This window comes from Podarcis tiliguerta (assembly GCF_965153285.1).
Source record: "Podarcis tiliguerta genome assembly, chromosome: 8".
In the NCBI taxonomy this organism is placed as follows: Eukaryota; Metazoa; Chordata; class Lepidosauria; order Squamata; family Lacertidae; genus Podarcis; species Podarcis tiliguerta.
Window position 1 is genome coordinate 73,535,468 of NC_139541.1, and position 19,768 is coordinate 73,555,235.

At 46.0% G+C, this 19,768-nt stretch overlaps 1 protein-coding gene across 1 annotated transcript; it reads right to left on the reverse strand.

The window, feature by feature from the left end:
* Positions 1–198: 198 nt before the first annotated feature.
* Positions 199–19,071, reverse strand: XRCC1 (X-ray repair cross complementing 1). Its single transcript, XM_083455239.1, has 17 exons — positions 18,929–19,071; positions 18,136–18,228; positions 15,925–16,032; positions 15,121–15,279; positions 14,033–14,113; positions 13,823–13,934; positions 11,753–11,874; positions 10,145–10,268; positions 9,131–9,356; positions 8,075–8,191; positions 7,733–7,832; positions 6,816–7,008; positions 5,955–6,009; positions 5,459–5,604; positions 4,427–4,517; positions 3,451–3,526; positions 199–2,866 (listed from the first exon to the last, which is right to left on the reverse strand). Exons 1-17 carry the CDS (start codon positions 18,977–18,979, stop codon positions 2,753–2,755), a joined length of 1,968 nt encoding a protein of 655 aa, XP_083311365.1. The 5' UTR covers positions 18,980–19,071; the 3' UTR covers positions 199–2,752.
* Between the last annotated feature and the right edge of the window lie 697 nt (positions 19,072–19,768).

The following is a 19,768-nucleotide window of genomic DNA, read 5'->3' on the forward strand; positions in this document are numbered from 1 at the left end:
TTATGAGCCGAAACTGCCGCTATGAGCATCAGGAGCCTTTTTAAAAGCTTAAATGCATGACTTCCTGTCCAGAACTGTTGAGACCCTGTTAGAAATCATCATGTGAATATTCTGACACCTGTTTCTTCTCAGTAAGATCTTAGGAGGTTGTTACAATCTCTCTGTTCTGTGGCGCAGAAGAGCAGCTCAAGACTGAGATTTTATTTTCATTTCATTTATTTTTTATTAAAAAAAAAACCCCACAACAAACCAGATTGGAGGGGGAAAGAAGACATGAATACATCCCTGGAGGAGATTCGTCACAACTTTTGGAACCTCATGCAAACTGTAATGAACCATAGGTATAATTCATTTTTAAAAACCAAGAAGCCCTTAATCTTGGGACATGTGAGCTGTGATGCAAACTTGATACAGTTTAAATGCTACGCCTCCCCCACCCCCATAGCAACCCTGAACGTGGCAGATTTTAGAAGGGGTGTCTGTGAATTCTCATTGCACTCCCAAAGCTAGTTCCCCTCTGGTGAGTAGTCAAGATAGCTTATTAAAAAAACACCATTGCCCTTTACTGTCACCTGAAAGCCATCACCAGCTTCTTGGGAATCATAGCTGAGCAAACACTCCAGAGCATCCCATGCTTTTCAACAATTTCTGGCTAACACTGTAATGCCCCCTACCTGGGGACAAGCTAATCCTCCCTGCCAAAGAGGCATTGGAGTAAACGGGAGGCCAACATGCTACTGCCATCTTTTGTTGTTATAGCTCCTATCAATGCTATCCGCTGGTCGTGCTGATTGAAGCACCTCATTGGTAGGCTTCTGCTTACTTCTTACCCACGCCTGTGATCTCTGGGCTTCCACACAGTAGGAGCTAGAGGAAAATGGAAGGTGGTAGCTGACTTCCCATTTAAGCATCAAAGCTAAGGGTTCAAGTGGAGAACCTCTGTATTGGAGATGTTATATACACTTGGGCCAAAGAGTAGAGTCCATAGAAATGGGCCATTTGCAGCCCTTTCCTGAAGCTGGGACGCTCCTGTGAGCAATCAGCTTGTTTACTGTAGTTTATCCATGAACGTAAGGACAGAGAAGAGTTGCTGGCTTGATCCCCAGCGCTGAGGGCAGCACCAATGATGTGGGGGAAGAGATGGGCTGTAAAAACGAGGTAGATTATTCAAGGCCTCTCAGTCCAGTTCACAGCCAGGGAAAAGCAGGAAGGAGCATGCAATTTTGGGGGGGTCTGGGGCTAAACACCACTCCCCCCCGAAAAAAAAGCTCACCGGGAAGCTGAACTAAAGGGTGGGTTTTTCTGCTGTTTCCCTTCCAGCGAAATCTAAAAAGAGTTCTTTGCCCAGGGTAAAAAGTAAAGAGTGGAACTGACAACACCCTGCTGAAATGAATCAAATCATAAGACAATTAACTCCAGCTGCTTTTTTTGCTTCCTATAGGAGAAATCTGAGGCTTGGGCCATAAGAGCTGCAATATAAAACTTAGTATGATTTTAACAGTCATAGTTTCTCCCAATAGCAACCCTGAACACTGTTTAAAGCAGTTGTGTGTGAGAACGCTTAGCATTAAAACATCTCTGTACCTGGGCCAAGCATGCCACTTAGGATTCTATGCTCGGTCACCGTAGGGCGTCTACTCCAAATACCACATGCTTATAACGGAGCTGTGTAAGACAGCGCAAGTACACTGAGCTTAAAAAGGAATGTGAACTCAGGGACTGGATATTACACTGCGGGCCTCATTTGAACATGATTTTCCAGAGGTGGTCGTAGAAATGCAGGTGAGCAGAATGTCAACCAACATGGTAATGCACACTTGTGAGTGGTTAATTCCTGAATTCTAAAAACGGGCTTGGATTTGCCCCATGGTCAGGCCAGCATACCACTGATTGTTCATAGGCTCAGGTCTGCTGAATCTGCAGATGGAGGAACAAATTTCGTCTGCAAAAAATGGAAGCTTGTGATGGGGTGGCCTTAGCCACAAAATGAAAAGGGGTCAAGGAGCAGGAGGCAAACATCAACTCCTGTAAAACTGGAAGCAAGGCAGAGCTTGTATAGAGGGACAGGTGCCTCCGTTCTAAGGACAACGTTTGTGTCAGAATATCCACCTTGAAATGGCCAGTGTCCTCAGCTATATGCATATAAAGATAGAGAGATAGAGTAAAGTTAACTGACTGGCAAGAACACACAGAGCCTCCTAGGAAGTGATGGGGGGGCGGGGAGGGAAAAAGAGAGAAAGAAAAAGAATGAAATGAGAACCAGGGTCAGGAGAGGGTCCCAAAAATAAAAGGATTGTTTGGAGGATGCATCTTGCTTTCCCAGTTGCACCCTCACCCCTTATTAGTCCAAACTAAGTTCCCACTCCACTTATTAAGCCCTTGAGAGAGTTGACACTAGCCCCAATCCAGAGCAGCTCACCACTGCCACTGTGCACCATGGAGGCTTTCTACACTGATTTCTCCAGAGCAGCTCGAGTTATTTCTGAAAATGAAATCGTGTCCCATGTGAGCTGGGGTAGCTACTGCTGGAGCAAGCAATAGTAGAAAAAAAGGCCCTCAAAATCCCAGCTGTGTCTGTGTGTGAGTGTAGAAACAGGGCTGCTGAACAAGGCCCTTGAGAGGAAGGAACGTCCCAGTGGAAAACGAGTGAGAGAGAGCATTGTGTCAAGTGGCCCCAAAGGGAAGGAGAGCTGTTTGCTCCAGAGGGAGTATACAGGACCCACAGGGACGTGCCTGCAGGGAGGAGGCTGCCCTACACTCTTGGTACCACAACATAGGGCTGGTGGGGGATCAGCTTCTGCCGCTGGTTGCAGTTGTAGATCCAGCGGGGGCGCACGAAGGAGAGGTTGGCATTCTCGTTCAGAGCCTGCAACAGAAAGGAGAAAATGCTGGCACTTGGAAGACTCTGGCCCCACCCCAAAAGGCAGAGCCAGTCCATCCTGATGCAATGCCTACCTGTTGTGGACTAGCACAAGCATTTAAATGAGGTTGCCCCAGTTCACATTTTATCTTGGTCACAAAGCGAGAGACAGCGGGGTGCTGTGGTTAGAACCAGGTTTCCCCACTCTTGTCTGACACTAATTCCCTACTGAAACACAGAGCTTGCTGGTTACTTAGGGCTAGTCACAGATGGGCAGGGTATAAGAAAGATTAAAACAACAACAACAAACATTATTCTTCAACCTCAGCCCCCACTTCTACAGCAATGTAACATTAAACATGTTACTGGGTCATCGTAAGGATGCTAAAAAGCTCTTGAAGCATTTTGAAAGCATAAAATGCTAAAAAGTGCTACTACGACCATCTGTTTCTGCCACAGTTGCCTTTGGAACTGGCCTCCTGTGTTTATCTCCATCCGTTATCTACAGGGCCACCTGAAAAGTGTGTCATGGCTTACGGAGGATGGGGCTAGACCAGTGCAGTCCTACACAGCTGGCAGGATGAGCTCACCTCCTCAAACGTGTCGTCCCACTCTTGAGCTGTGATCACATAATTCACGCGCTCATTCATATAGTCCTCCACTTGCCTGCAAGCAGAAAAGAAGCATTCCCCTCACAATAATTTACAGCCACCTTTTCCTCCTCCCCTAAGAGCAGAAAGAAGTGATCTTGAAATACACTTGAGATTGCAGAATTGGCACAAATGGCTGGTTCGCATGACATACTAAGCCAACCTGGCTCACCCTCCAAATGTTTTGGTGAGTTGGCTGGGGCTGATGGGAGTTGTGGTCCAAAACCTCTGGGGGGGGGGGTGCCAGGTTGGCAAAGGTTGTACTAAGCCAAACTTGAACATATGGGTTCCTAGGGAGGACCTTGCACCCACTTGGCTCCGTCTCCCAGGTCACCTTTGCTGCCACACCAAACTAGGCAAGGTTTGGCTTAGCATGGCCTCTGAACCAGGACTTGTGGCTAAACTCTCCCTCAATTAGCCGCAAGCTGTAGCCAAGGTTTGTTCTAAATCCAACATCTCATGCGCGTCCTCTCACCAAAAAAGGAAAAGGAAAGAGGTAGATTGTATCCAGACCCACAGAAATTAATGGATATGACTAACTTAATTTCAATGGGTCTACTCTGAGCAGTATTTTTAAATGGGTCGGTAAGTTTGTATGCAAGTATACTGTGCTAAATGTTACAGTATATTGCTTGAATTGTGCTTTTTAAAATTTAGCCAGCCCTGACAAAATGAGTATGATATATTCAACGCCTGTTAGGCATGAAGGAGTGGACAGTCAAGACTCTACGTAGTTTCTGGTTTCTCTCTTCCTAGAGAAGCATCCTTACAGAAAAATATGGAATTGTGTTTCGAAATTTGGCTGCTAAACTCAGCTTACATTCTTTTGGGGGCTACCTCTGATGACAGCATGCATTCGGCACGCCACTTGGGCCACAGCAGGCACCTACTGCAATGCCACCGCAGCAAAACTCACCCGTTAAAAGCCACAATGTACCGGTTCAATAGGCGTCGCTCTTGAGAAGGGAATTCGCCATAAAGGAAGAAGTGTTTGCCCACGAATAAATCTGGCAAAGACAGAGAAGAAGAAGCTGAATGAAGACGTGAAACCCCAAACTCGCCCCATAAATGAACCACATAATTTCCAAGCATTATGTCTATTGATGCAGTTCAAGACTAGAGGGTTGCATCTAATTAATTGATTTCAATGGGTCTACTCTGAGTATACTAACATTGGATGCAAACCAGGAACTCTCAGGTCCTAGTCTCATCTATACCAGCAAGGGAAGAAATAGCATGGTTGCATCTCATCTCCTGACTTCATTCTTCCAGTCTCTCCTTGCCTTTAGAAGTCATGAGGCCTCCTTAGCAGAGAAGGGAGAAAGCTGGGGCTGCCCACCAGTAACTTGCTACTAAAAAACTTATCATTAAATAATTTGCACTAAATAAGTGTCAATATATCTCAGAGATACTAGCGGCGGCAGGGGGGGGGGGGGGATAATCCACAGCTTTAAAAAGCTACCACTCTGGTGAAAAGAATAGGTAATCTTTAATATTTTCTTCTTAACTTCCTTTTATAGGAATACTCAAAAGTGTAAGAGTGGCCCTGCTGAATCAGGGTAAGTTAAGCATCCTGTTCTCAAAGTGTCCACCCAGATGCCTGTGGGAAACCCACAAAGAACAGGACCAAAGCGTGGGAGCACTCTCCCCTCTTGTAGTTTCTAGCAACTGGTATTCAGAAGCATTTCTGCCTCTGACTGGGGTTAGTGGCCATTGATAGTCTTCTCCACAAATTGGTCCAATTCTTTTTAAAGCCATCCAAGCTGGTGGCTTCCTGTGGCAGCGAGTTCCATAGTTTTAACTACGCACTGCATAAAGAAGAAACAAAATAGCTGCACAAGATGAACGAGTCTTTCACTCTCAGCCCCAATCAGCAATCCATCCAAGTGGGTTAAACAACAAAAGCATTAGCTGACTGATCAGATCTAAGCTCACAGTCCTGACATACCTGGTAGCTCTGGGATGGGCTGATCTGGTTCCTCTTTTTCCTCGACATCCGTATTCTCATCTGTGGAGCCACCATACGGATCGTCATCTGGCTCCGGGACCACCCTCCGCCCCCCTTGTTGCTTTTTGCGGTGCTCCTCTTCCACTCTAAAGCCGAGGGGAAATGGGAATATGTTGGCACAAAGGACCTTATATCCCTGCCCTACAATCAGCGTCACGTTTCTAGTCCTCAAGGACAAAAGTGCACATTGGCCATTACAACTGAAGGCTTAGAAACCAGGGAACATCTGCGCAAAGGACTTCCACTGATGGGGTAGAGCCTCTCCCCTTTACACCACAGCTTCAAGTCCTGTTCTACCAATCTCTAACCATCTTCTCTCATATTTGCCTACCTGCTGGCATCATAGGTACCCAGCCACTATTCCAACCCCTTGAAAACACAAAATCCTTCTATCCCTGAGGGCATGGCTTACAAAAGAACCATTCACTTGACCAACCTCCTCAGCTCATCGTCGGTGTCACCAGAGCCCTCATCTCCATTGTCTCGAGCACCTGAGGTGGGGAGGGGGGTAGAGAAGGAGAGAGAAAATTAGTACAAAGGGTCACTACTGTGCCATTACATTTGAATAGGCAGGTTAATGCAGCCCACTGCCTGCTCCTTCCAGCTCCTTCATAGCTGCCAGGGATACGGGGTTTCTTTACAGCATTGCACAAAAAGCTGAAAGACAGGTGAGCAAGTGGCAATAGGAAGCAAAGAATCAGAGGCTTGGTGGCTCAGGAAGGGAACACTCAAAAGGCCTGCTGGGGTCCAGAGATAAGACCCACAGCTTGGACAGCTCAACTGGTGCTGATAATGCCTAGGTTGTGGTTTCATCCCTGGATTGAACAACTAAGTGTCCCTGCATTGCCTTGCAGTGTGTTGGGCTCAGTTTGGCCCTTCAGCTGCCTGGGCCCAAAGTAATTAGGGATTTATATGCTCAAGTCAGCACCTGGAATCGGGCCTGGTATACACAGATAAAAATGGTTTATAAAACTGCCTAGTAACTTGAGCTTCATGTAGTGGAACTGATCAGCAGACGGTTCAAGATTGTTCCTTTAATCATAATCATTTCATGGATTTCATTACCCAGGGATGCAAAAAATGGGGGGGTGGGGTGGCCATCACATTTGTGCCCCATTTGTGAGCTTTCTAAGCGGCACCTGTCTGGCTGCTGGTGGAAATAGGATGCTCAACGGGAAGGACCTTTAGCCTGACCCTGCAAGGTGGTTCTTATAGGAAGATGAAGCAGGAGGGAGGAGTCTGAAAGTGAGCTCTCTTGCTCCAACATGCAGGTAGAACCAGGGCTTCTCAGACCTACCTCTGGGATCCTCGTCACTGCTGGATGCTCCAGAGTCGACTGCTGGGGCCTGCGAGTTGTTATGGAAGCCGCTGCTCCGAGAGGTAGTGGGCTCCTCCTCTTCTTCAGAGGATGCCCTCTTTGGTGCCCTGGGTACAGCTTTGGGGCTGGCAAGGGTCTTGGGCTTGTGGTTGGAGCTGGGCACGTCAGCTCTCTGTCAAATAAAAGCAGTGCTCACGTCAGAGCGGTTCTCCCCTTCAATCTCATGAAGGAGAGGATGCCTCTAAGATGGCACCTGCAATCTTATCCTTTAGTAAAAAGGTATACAGCACAGAGAATTTTAAACCAGGGAACATTGTCTTCTCAGTTAATTTAAAAAACCTTTTGAACAACAGAAACAACTGACCTGCTTCAACTCAAAGTAACCAACACCACACTTGGCGGGGGGGGGGGTGTTCTTCTCTAAAGCAGTGCCACAGTTCAGTTTTGTTTCAAAAACCACATAAGGTGTCGCCGACCCCCCCCCCCCCCGTATGTTAACACTGGCAGGGACACACCCAAACACCCTTCTAAAGGCAAAAAATCGAGAGACTTCCGGGGATATATTTTTTGTCTGATGCAGACAGAAAATTGTAAATGTAAAGTGGCTCAAATATCAGGATACTGTTTACTACCATGCAGGTAATATCCTAGGCAGATGGCAATGTAGTGGGTTTACTTCTGTGTAAATTACGCAATGAGAAGTAAACACAGGGTTTGATTTTACCCCCTTTCATTGGAAGAACCTTATAGGAAGAACCCTACTTTTCAATCAGAATGTGTGTGCAGACATATAGCCCTGATCTATTAGTGCCAGTGGGGCGATAGCAACTCCTTTCAGGACAAAAGAAGTTTGCCAGAGCCTTGCCTACTCCATATGAACCGAGGTGCTCTATTACCTGCGGATGTGCAAGGGGTTTGTGGTGTCGGGCAGGGGTGTCTTCGTCGCTCTCTTCCTCCTTCTCACTGCTGGAAGATTCTGGGCTTACCATCAGGTAGCTGTTAAAAGAGACACACCCGTTGCAAACCCAGATGTAGCTGAAACCAAACCTCCCATCCCAACGCAGTGGGGAGAGGGAGACTCTCTCGATTTTGTTGGACTCCAAATCCCATCAGCCGCAGCTACCAGTGGATGACAGGAGACTGGAGTTTTACCACCGCAGGTTCCCCATCTCTGCAATGGTGCAAGGAGCCTTGACAGAGCGGCCCTTTAGGCTCAGCCGCCCCACCCGCCAACTCACCGCTTGCAGGGAAGGCACCGCTTTGTGCGGTAACAGTCCAGGATCCACTCCTTCCGCACAATCGTGCCCCCGAGCCCTTTCACTTGGCTGTACTTGGGCGTGTTGGCAAAGGCACAGCTGGAAGGGGAGAGAGCACAGCAGGGCACTCAGGGCACAGCAACATGTTTCTTGCTACTAACCAGTGCTAAGAGCAGAAGAACTGGCAGGAAGCACAACCGGTCGCTTCAAAAGGCAGATTGTTGTGGTGGAAATTCGAATTAGTTCTAATGCACTCAGCTGCAACTGTAACCCTTGAGCAGACCTGCACAGGATCAGGCTGTACATCTACGTAGTTCCTTGTTGGTTAGCAGCCCTAGTTTACTGGAGCTACCCTGCAACCGCCTATAGCAGCCAGCATTAACCTGATGCCTGGAGATGTGTTGGACAGCAACTCCCATCACTGCCAGCCATGGCTGTGAGGCCTGGAGGCTGATGGGAGTTGTAGTAAATATATATATAGGTTACAAGGTTGATGCAGGCTGGTGTCTAGCAACTTTCCCATGTGTACGGAAAGTAGAGTAATACTTTTATTTAAAAAAAATCTGGGATTAATATTATTGTGCTACTTATTTTAATGGGCCTGTGTTAAAATCACATGTGCAATGCTGATTTGCAAATTGTTTAGCTTGTTGCTATTGCATTTTTATGGTGTGTAAGATCCCTAAGCTTCCTTCTGCAGGCTATATTAAAAAAGGCGGCAGCCTGTGAGAATTATAAGCAGCAGCAACAGCAGCAGCAGCAGAGGAACTCTCTCCTGCTACCCCATTTCCAAGGCCTGGCAAAACCTGATCTTTTTTGGGGAGATGAGGTACAGGGAAAGAAGTAGTTGCACGTTTTTATGTACTTCTCGTACCAAAGACTTGTTATGTTTCTGGTAAAGCAGCAAGTCGACAAGATACAAACTCATGTCTGGTTGAAGCCTTTGGGACTGTACAGTCTTAAAAACCTAGGGGTTGGGTAGAGAGAAACAAAGTTTCAGAAGGCACAGGGAGATCCGGTGGTTTGCAGGACACCTACATGAGGTGAGTGCTGTCAGGGGTCCAGTCTGGTCGGTACTTTGCACCCATCTCTAGGGCTTTGTCCCGCAGCTCAGAGCGGAATGGATTCTGGAAGCCACTCAACACGAACACAGTTCCCTGCAGGAGACGCTGGAAAGACACGTTTGCTGTCCCCTCTGAAGGCTGAGTTTGTGGAGGCTTTTTGGAAGGTGGCGTCTTTGGGGAAGGTAGTGATGAAGGAGAAGCTGGTAAAGGGGGGAAAAGAGCAAATAAAAGTCATTTAGGAGGAGGAGGAGGGGATGCACAGATCTGTAGCTATTCTTCCGTACGAATCAATCAAAATGTGATGCTGGACAAGCTGTGTCCTAATCCCTGTGCAAATAGTTGCTGGAAGTGGGTGATTCTGCATGAATATTGAACTAGGAGCAGCATATAACATCCTGCTATCTCAACATTCTTTTTTTTAAAGAACTAAGTTTCTAGTCCTTATGGCTGTGAAAGCATACTGGCAACAGATGGTATTGCTGGATGTCAGGAAAGCATTTGGGAGGGGGTGGGGAACGAAAAGGGATTTCCAGCAGTTAAGAACTTCAGTCTCTTCCGTAGTATCAAGATCATCTGCAGAGATCAATGTGCCCTCAAGGTGTGTGGTTGTCAGGGACCAGCCATGTAAAACCTTGATAGAACTATCTTCCAAAAGCCTGAACAAATAGAAAAATCCTTAACATTTCTCAAGAATGCAGCTAAAAAGGCAGACTATCTGATTTCTGTAGGGAGGGAATTCCATAGTTGGAATACTACCACTAAGAACAAGCATGGGCATATTAAAGACTCAGGATACAACCCCATGCACACTTAATAAGAAGCAATGTGGAAGGATTTAACTGCTGAGTAAATGTGTTAAGATCTGCACTGCAAAGTTACTTATCAATGCAAGTAACTTACAGTAACCCCAAGTTTAGCCTCCAACTTCTCCCAGCGTACGAGAGGACTCCCAAGGCCCATTTTCAAAATGCAGCCCCCGCATACACACCTTTGAGTTTCTTGGAGGCTGGCTGTGCAGGGCGGGGAGTATCGGGGTGGGGTTTATTGGCTGCAGACGGGAGACCAGAATTTTCCTTGCTGAATTCAAACTTCCTCTTGACCGGCGTGGGCTCCTGTGAGCAGAAGGAAACATGCAGTGCAAAACAATGCAGGCCTACTAAAAGGTAAGATGCCCAGAGGCCACGGGGACTTACTCATGGTATAAGAAGGCAACCTGTGGCTTTCCACATGTTGTCGGGCTCGCAACTCCCATTAACCTCAGGCAGAATGACCAGTGGCCAGGGATGATGAGAGGAGTAGTCTAACAACCACATAGAGAGGAAATGCAGTGGATCATGGGATGGGACAAACCTACAGTAAAGATTTGTATACTTCAGGGGTTGACTTGCTCCTGGTTTGTTTGTTTTTAAACTACATTAGCAAAACAACAAACCTATGGTTATGTGAAACATACTCAATAAACACACAAGATGTAACCGGCTGTACTTTTAAATAAATAAGGTATACTTCATTGTATCAAATAGTAGATTTCAACGGAAGTCTCATAAAGTTCAACGAAAAAAGCAAAAGACCCAGTGGATCAGTTCATTCTCTAGTCTGTTCATGCATAAGGTCCACACGTCTATAAGTGTCTATTCCACCTGTCTGTTCATAGAGTCCAATAATCCACATGAAGGGTTGTTACAGTTCCACTGGGTCTTCTGCTCTTTTTGTTGAACTTTATGAGACTTCTGTTGAAATCTACTATTTAATACAATGAAGAATACCTTATTTATTTAAAAGTACAGCCAGGAGTAGCTAAGCATTTTCAGACCCATGGCAAACCGTCTGGCGACAGGGCAACGTGTAAAAGTGAGCTTGGCTAATCCTCCATCCAAGCACACATATTGGCGGCCTTAAAATGGGGCCATATAAAAACTTATGGCATCACAGAATCGCAGCTGGGGACATGCAGGAGATGCCAGTGAAAAGAATATTGTTTTTTGATGGATAAATTTGAGGGTACGCAAAAATAAAACAAAAAACCTTTTTGGCATCACAATAAGCAATCTATAGGAGCAGTCAGTAAAAAGTTTTTAAATAAGTTTTTAAAAGATATTTTCATTTTTTAAAATGGGGAAAATTGGAATCTTGGAGGAGAATTAAAAAAGCTCTCTTGGAGGATCTGTACACAGGTCTTAGCCTTAAATCTTAGGGTCTCAACTGCTGTGCAGGGGATAATAATAACAATAATAATAATAATAATAATAATAATATCAGTTTTCCTTAAAGCAGGGGTGGGGAGCCAGTTGCCCTCCCCATGTTCCTGAGCTCCAACTCCCATCATCCAACCATGTTGGCTGAAGCTGAAGGAAGCTGTAGTCTGACAAACATCTGGAGGGTCACATATTCCCCACATCTGCTTTAAAGGGTTGCTGTAAAGATTACAACTAGATAATGAACATGAAGCAGTTTGAACACACAAAAGTACTATAGAACTATTAATCAGAGCATAGGTAGTTAAAACAATAAAGAAACAACTGGCAGTGCTACTTTAGGCTAACACGCAAGGATAAAGTTTGGCACCCAACTATTCACCCAGAAATCAGATTTTAACCTTGGGAGAGGCTTTGGTGGTGGGTTTTTCGGCGGCTGATGGCGAAGGATCGGGGGAACTGGACACGCTGGTTTGCAACGAGGCAGCGGCGTAACTGGGTGAGGGCTGGTTGTTCTGAGAGGCTGCAACAACAGTAATGAATAATCATTCTCAATGTGTTATGAAATGCAGTGCTGATGCTATGAAGTGTGCACGGCAGAAGAGCCACTTTGGGTTTTCGGTTTGTTAAGGAATGCTTTTTCAGGGATGGCACGAAAAACCTTTTGTCGTCACAGCATTACAGTGGGAGCACACAGAGCTTTGCATGTGAATGTCTCTGATTCAACCCAGAACCAACAGAAAAGCGACCTCTCTGCCCCACTGACACAAAATTGTTTAAGGCTCTCCTTGCTAATGGCCATTAGTAACAATGGGTAAATGGAACCTCCATGTTCGGTGGCAGTAAAATAAATAAATAAATAAATAAATAAATAAATAAATATATTGATAACCCCACCCATCTCACTGGAAATATGTGTTTATAATAATGTCGACGATGGATGATATCCCTTAAATTAATGTATGTTTCTGATAAGATTTTTCGTTGAATGTTCTTATTTTTTCTTTCTTTTTTATTATTGCTATTTTCCTTTTTTTTATCCTTTTTTCTTTTCTTTCTTTAATATGTTTCAATATGTGTAGCTTTTATTGTGCAAATAAAGCTTATTAAAAAATATTAATTACTATTAGAAATAAATGAACACATTGCTGAATAAAAGAAAAGAAAAAGAAAAGCCACCTCTAGGCCCCACTGACACAAACTTGCTTAGGACTCTCCTTAGTAATGGCTATTAGTAACCATGGGTAAATGGAACCTCCATGTTCTGTGGCCATATTAATTATTAATTATTATTATTATTATTATTATTATTATTATTATTATTATTATTAGCATTGATACCCCACCCATCTGGCTGGGTTTCGCCAGCCACTCTGGGCGGCTTACAGCACATAAAAAATTGTAAAACATTAGACATTAAAAACTTCCCAATACAGGGCTGCCTTCAGGTGCCTTCTAAAAGTCAGATAGTTGTTTATTTGCTTGACATCTGATGAGAGGGCATCCCACAGGGTGGGCACCACTACTGAGAAGGCCCTCTGCCTGGTTCCCTGTAAGCTTACTTCTCACACTGAGGGAACTGCCAGAAGGCCCTTGGAGCTGAACCTCAGTGCCCAGGCTGAACAATGGGGGTGGAGACGCTCCTTGAGGTATACTGGGTCGAGGCCGTTTAGGGCTTTTGGACACCATTCAATACGAGATCCCAAGGAGCAATGGTGAGAGAGTGCTGTAGCTTTCATGCCCTTCTTGTGAGCATCTCAAAGGCAGCTGGTCGGCCACTGAGGAAAACAGAAAAGTGGATGCAATGGACCCACGGCTTGACCTAGTAACCCTCATTATTAGCCAGCTGGAAGCAATATACCAAGCATAGGGCCTCTCAGGTCTGTGGCCTTCTCTGGCCTCAGAACCTTCCCCTTGCCACCAAGTCATTTCCCCAGACTGCACCCCTCCCTGACCCTGAGTGGTTTTGAGCAATTGACCTCTGATAATGTGTACAGTGGTACCTTGGGTTACATACGCTTCAGGTTACATACATACGCTTCAGGTTACATACGCTTCAGGTTACATACACTTGAGGTTACACACTCCGCTAACCCAAAAATAGTGCTTCAGGTTAAGAACTTTGCTTCAGGATAAAAACAGAAATCGGGCTCTGGCGGTGCAGCGACAGCAGGAGGCCCCATTAGCTAAAGTGGTGCTTCAGGTTAAGAACAGTTTCAGGTTAAGTACGGACCTCCGGAACAAATTAAGTAATTAACCCGAGGTACCACTGTATTCCTTATTTGGATGGAGGCTAGAGGTGTGTGCAGAAACTAGCCTACTGTACAAAGACAAGACATATTCAGGGCCCCGTCTTCTTTTGCCCCTCTGCCCCCATAACGGCATATGGGCCTCGAACATCTGCCCAGAAGGGAAATGCAGCCCTTGAGTTGGAAATAGTTCCCCACCTATGCTGTAGGTACTGTGGCTACCTTTAGGTGGAGAGACGAGGGGTTTGCTGGCACGGCTGAAGAAAAGCGCACCAGGCTTCAGGGAGTCGTTGTCGTCTTCCTTGACCTTGAACTGCCCCAGCTTGGTGAGCTTCTGAATACACAGAGTAGGAAGGAGAGAGCGAGGGTTTCAAATCAGCCAAGGAATGGCAGCAAAAGAGGGGACAACATTCAGGTCATTGGAGCACTTACTGGCGAAGCGGTTTTGGAATGAACCTCGTCATTTTCTGGAGGAGAGTGGAATCTCACAAAGGAGAGGCCATAAGTCAAGGACTGAGAAGGAAAGCAAGAAACTCAAGTAAAGGAGTCAGGTTTATCAATCAGGCAGTCCCAAGCACTTGTCGGCCCCTCCTCCCAGGCGGCCCCTCTCTCTTATCATCACCACACACTCCTCAGAGTCCAAAGGCATCTCAGTTAACAGAACCTGCTTACTGGTATGTTAGGCATACATCAGACTGACACCACCTACCAGGAATTGCTCCCCTTGTAAACAATCACCCTGATAAACAGTTGATACTATATTTTTCATGCCAAGAATATGCACAACTCTGGAGTTTACATGTTCTTTTGATAGTTAGTTAGCCCAATTAATGCTGTTACGCATTTACTTGGAAGTAAATCATTGGAATTTCAGAGTAAACATAAATAGGAATTTGCTCAAAATAATATCCCTATACAAGAATTTAGTTATTTCCATCCCACATTAATGTTCTCTGATTTCACCTCATCTCTAGATGGTGAACCCATAGTTTAACTACCTAAAGCAGTTAAAAATTTGCATCCTCTGTTCACCAGATTAGTAGAGATGCTAGCCATCAGCCTTTTCATGCTGCTGTTGCTGTTATGATTCTTGGCATTTGTACAGCACTCCATAACATAAATGTTCTTTGAGCAATTACAATAATCATTTCTATTGCAGAATGCAAAGTACTTTACTCTTTCTCAGCTTCAAACCACTCCTGTAATACCGGCCAGAATGAAACCCATTTCACAGATGGGCAATGGAGATAGTAACTAACCCGTGACTGGCTAGCACAGCCTTTACCAACCTGGTATTCTCCAGGCATTTCATACTACAAGTCCTGTCAGCTCCGGTCAACATGGATGTGCTGGCTAGAACTGATGAGGGCATGTTGTAATCCTAAATGGCTGGAGAGTATCAGGCTAATGAAGGCAAGCCTAGTAAGTCTCTTACCGAACTGAGAAACGAATGCAGGAACTCAAGCCTGACACTGGCCAGCATCCCTTATATCCTGTATCATTTGTACTTCCACACAAACCTTGGTATAGGGCTGGGTACAGATGATTTTCACCCGGTCCCACTTTCTCTCAGCTGTGGCCTTCACAAGCTTATCTGGTCCAAACATACGAACCCTGTTGAGGTTGGTGCCGCTCTTGCTCTCCGAGGGGGACATGAAGGAGGATGTGACCAGCAGCACCTGAGATGAGAGGGAAAGGACTGGGGTGGAGGTCAGGGTGCACTGCAGGCTTAAAGGGATTACATTCTAGCCTCTAGCTTGACAGATGTCAGCCTAATAGGATTAAAATATGGGTTCACAGAGATAGGAGGTGGTGGTGGGGAACTAGAGAGGAACATTGAGTCATATTTATGGCTTCTGATGAAAACTGCCAAATGCACAATATACAGGGTGCTCCTCTCTACCCACATGCCGCTCCATGTCTCTATGGCACTTTCTTTGACTTGTCTAGCATTGTTTTGCATGTGGCTGCATTCAAGTGGCAGCTAGCCTATGCTGCTGGAATGCCACTCATGTGTGACTCTGGTCCCCACTCCCACTATCTCTAAGTTTGGCCTTTCTTTAACTAGGTTTAAGTACCACTTCTAGCCTCTGTGAAATGGACCCCCCATTAATAGACTGATTCAACCCCACAGACTAGGAAAATAGTAGGGAGCTGGGGATGTTCTACACCAAATGAGACAGCCCAAACAAATTGCAAGGAGGACACAACTCTGATCCTGCAAAGCCCCAAACCACCAGCCTTGTGTTAAAAAACAGCTTGCTTTCAGGTCAGGTGAGGAATGAGGCCCTTCCACAGTCTCTCACACACAGGCACTCGCTCACCTCATAGTTCTGCTCACTGGAGGAGGCAGAGCTGCCAGCCAATACTTCAACAAATGCGGAGCCTTCATTGCCAATGTCGATGCTGTGAATATGCTCCTCTTTCTCAAACTGTGGGGAGACATGACAGCCTCAGCCAAGGGTTAGGGAACACACAGAAATGTTGTATTTCAGCCCAAGCTTCTAAAGTTTCTGACAAATTGAACACAGTGTCCCATTCATGCATGATTGCCGATATGTATGTATGCATGCACATACACTCACCTCATACCAAATCAAATATTATATCAGCCTTCCCCAACCCGATGCCCTTCGGATGTTTTGGGACTGCAGCTCCCATTAATTTCAGCCAGCAGAGCTGTGCTAGCTAGGGCTGATGGGAGTTGTAGTCCAAAGCATCTGGAAGAGACAGGGTTGGGGGGAAGCTGTCTTATACCACAGAACTGTCTACTCTAACTGGCAGTGACTCTCCAAGCTCTCACACAGAATCCTTCCCTTCCCAGCCCTGGTGCCCAAGAGCCTTCTAGCCACAGAGAATAGGGATTGAACTTGGAACCTTCAGCATGCAAACAATGTGCCCTACCAAAGGGCTATGGCTTTCTCACTGAAGGCCTGTCACACTTCCTATTTTTGTTATGGGAAATATGGCAGTGGGGGTGTCAACCACTGGTGGTCACAATGCACAGCTGCTGGGCTGCATTCAGACTTCCGACTGCAAGTGATCCACCAAGATATGACAAAGAAGAGATGCTAATCTGCTGCATGGTTTTGAAATTGACCTCTCAAGACTGCTTGCATGACTTCCCAAAACAGGGCTTCTTCTCGCCCCCCCCCCGCCCCCGCCAAGGGACAGATGGGTGGCAAAAGCAGCTCAATGGGTAGTGTGGACATGAGGACCTGGCAACCCATTGAGCACACCCAAGCCAACATAGTACCATTTTTGAAGCAATGCAACCACAGTAAGCCAAATGCCAATAGCAAACCTAAGTCAAGTTGCAACTAAACACACGCATGAGGTTTGTTATTTCCCAATGCTACAAATATTGCCAGTTCCCACAGTACGTTTCCCCCTCCACAGCCACATAATAAAACCTTTATTGTCAATGTACAACCTGTGTACAATGAAATTGACCGAGCCTCCCCCCCAACACTCAATCTCACTGCACTCTCTGTGCTTGTTGCACAACATACCAACCCTGAAAGTCAGTTGCACTATATTATTTTCCGTTCAGCAGCCTAACAGTCCACGGATAGAAACTGTTTTTTAGCCTATTGGTATGACTGATTATACTTCTATATCTCCTGCCCGAGGGTAGAAGATTAAAGAGGTGCTGACCAGGGTGTGAATCATCCCTGCGAATTTTTCTCGCTCTCCTAAGGCAATGAACCCTTGCAATGTCATCTAGTGGGCTCAGGGGACAGGCCCATGATATCATGTGCTGTGTTCACCACCCTCTGTAAAGACTTTTTGTCCGTGGCTGTCAAGCGAACATACCACACTGTGATACAATATGAGAGGACACTTTCTATTGTGGACCGGTAGAAGGAGGTCATCAATTGTTGTTTAACATAGTTCTTTCGCAAGACCCTGAGGAAGTGGAGTCTCTGTTGGGCCTTCTTAACCACCTGAGTTATATTGGTTTTCCAAGTGAGGTGTTCACTAAGGTAAACTCCCAGGAATTTAAAGGAAGAGACTCTCTCCACACCCCCCCCCCGATATACAACGAGGCTCTCTTCCTCCGAAAGTCCAACAGCATCTCCTTTGTCTTGCTAATGTTTAGGTGTAAGTTATTCTCTAGGCACCATGTAGATACGTTGCCTGCAATCACTTGGAGACACAATAGCACAAATCAGGGTGTATGAACATATTTCCACCAGCAAGCTCCATCACCATGCCAACATCCTGTCCAGCTGTCACTCTCTACAAAATCAAGACAGCTGTTATCTAAGCCTACAACCTGATTCAGTTTAGCTTCCTTCCAAGTAAGATATTTGCATAGCCAAGAAAGAACTGCAGCTAAAATACCTGAGATTGGCTTGCACAATTAGTTTCTCATATACTTAAACTAATTGTGCAAGCCAATCTCAGGTATTTTAGCCCCAAAGAAATTGCATCACACATTTCTCACCCCATTTACACTCTGCAAAGTGTCCTGCAAAGTGCAGGTGGGGAGCTGAGGCAGATTTCAAATGCTCAGGTTAACAAAAACTCACCTGTAGTATGGCAGAGATGTGTTTCTCCCCAGCCTGTGCAGCCTTCCACTTGCGATAGGTGTCGGCCTTAAGCAGGTTCTCAGCACAGTGCGTCTGGGGGTGGGGGTGAGAAGAGAGATGAGATGGGAAGGATAAAAAAAGAAGGGGCAGGAAAGAATCTCTCATCTAGAGCAGGAATTACTTGCCCACATCATCCGCACTGTGCTTTCTTCAGCTGCACACACACTGTACATTTAAAACACAATCCGCTCCTCTCACTCCCAAGAATCCTACAAACTGTATAGTTTGCCCCATACAGAGCTACAATTCCCAGGACAAACGACAGTTCCCAGGACCCTTGGATGTCCGTATGTGTGCTTTAAATGTATGGTGTGTACACAGCTGCTCTCCCCATCCCCTCCACTGGAACTCTAGTTTGCCTCACAAAGAGCTATAATTCCCAGCACCCTGCACAAGCTACAGTTCCCAGGACTCTTGGGTCTGCACTTTAAATGTATGGTGTGTTGTCCTCTCCATCACTCCCCACCCTATCACTTCACCCTACACATGGCCTCACCCAAAAATATCCTCTGGTCTCCTATCCCTTAATTTATCACACACCTCTCTTCCCCACTCCAGAATGGGCTCTTCCAGGCTCCACCAATCAAAACCCAACTCCCCCCGACCACCCCCATCCTAGTTATGAGTGGTTGCGCCCAACCGCCGAGGGGAAATAACGGAACCTCCCTCCCCTCCCTCGGCCACGGAGCGTCCTCTTTAGAAAGGCGGCCTCGCCCTACACCTTCGCCCTCACCGGGTCGGAGCTGCTGGCAGACACCACATGTCGGATTGCGATCTCCGGCATCTCCCCGCCACTTTCTGTCACCACCGTGACCCGGTAGCAAAACTCCCCTGGCCGACCGGAAGTGCTGGATCCCGAGGACGCTCAGCTCTATGGTATGTTCTCGCCCGCCGGCCTCCCACCTGGACGAGTCCGCCAGGAGCTTTTGCGCAGGCGCCTAAGGGCAAGGCCGCGTTGGCTCGGAGGCACGAGCGCCCCCTGCCGTCGTTTCTGTTCTTTTTTTATGTTCAAGTCAGGTTTTGCATCCCGACGGGCGAGTCCCACCTGCTCCTGTAAGCGCATGCGCTCTCGCTCGCTCTCAGAGCGTGTTTTAAACTGGCGGGAAATTTCTTACTAATTGCAAGCAAGCAAGCAAGCAAGCAAGCAATAAATAAATAAATAAATAAATACCAAGAGCAATAAATAAATAAATAAATAAATACCAAGAGCAACGATATAACATTCAGTTCCTAATGTATTCAGCACTTATTTAGATGTATTAATTCAGTTGTTACTGCTACATGCTTAGAAAGTTAAGGAGATAGCAATCTGCTTTAACTTTAAAGTGTTGTAGATTTTTCTCATTCCTCCCCTGCTTTTTTTTTTGCAAGCTGTGCTGTCGCTACAGTCAAGCAGCGTGCAAATTTTATGAAATGAGGAAAAAAATAAAAAAGCTTCCTATTTGAAATGTGTTTAATTAATTATTAACACCATTGTTAAAACCTTTGTCTTAAAAAAGGAGGTGACAGGAACTGGCTTCATGATGTGTGAAAGCAAAGCCATTGCTTCCTACAGTTTCCTCTTCGACGTTCT

Excerpts from the sequence above, each read along its gene's own strand:
- XRCC1 (XM_083455239.1), bottom strand. The coding sequence starts at position 18,979 with ATGCCGGAGATCGCAATCCGACATGTGGTGTCTGCCAGCAGCTCCGAC. Across the intron at positions 18,229-18,928 it reads CTGCCAGCAGCTCCGACCCG|ACGCACTGTGCTGAGAACCT; the intron begins GTGAGGGCGAAG and ends CCCCACCCCCAG. Across the intron at positions 5,605-5,954 it reads ACCGACGATGAGCTGAGGAG|AGTGGAAGAGGAGCACCGCA; the intron begins GTTGGTCAAGTG and ends CCTCGGCTTTAG.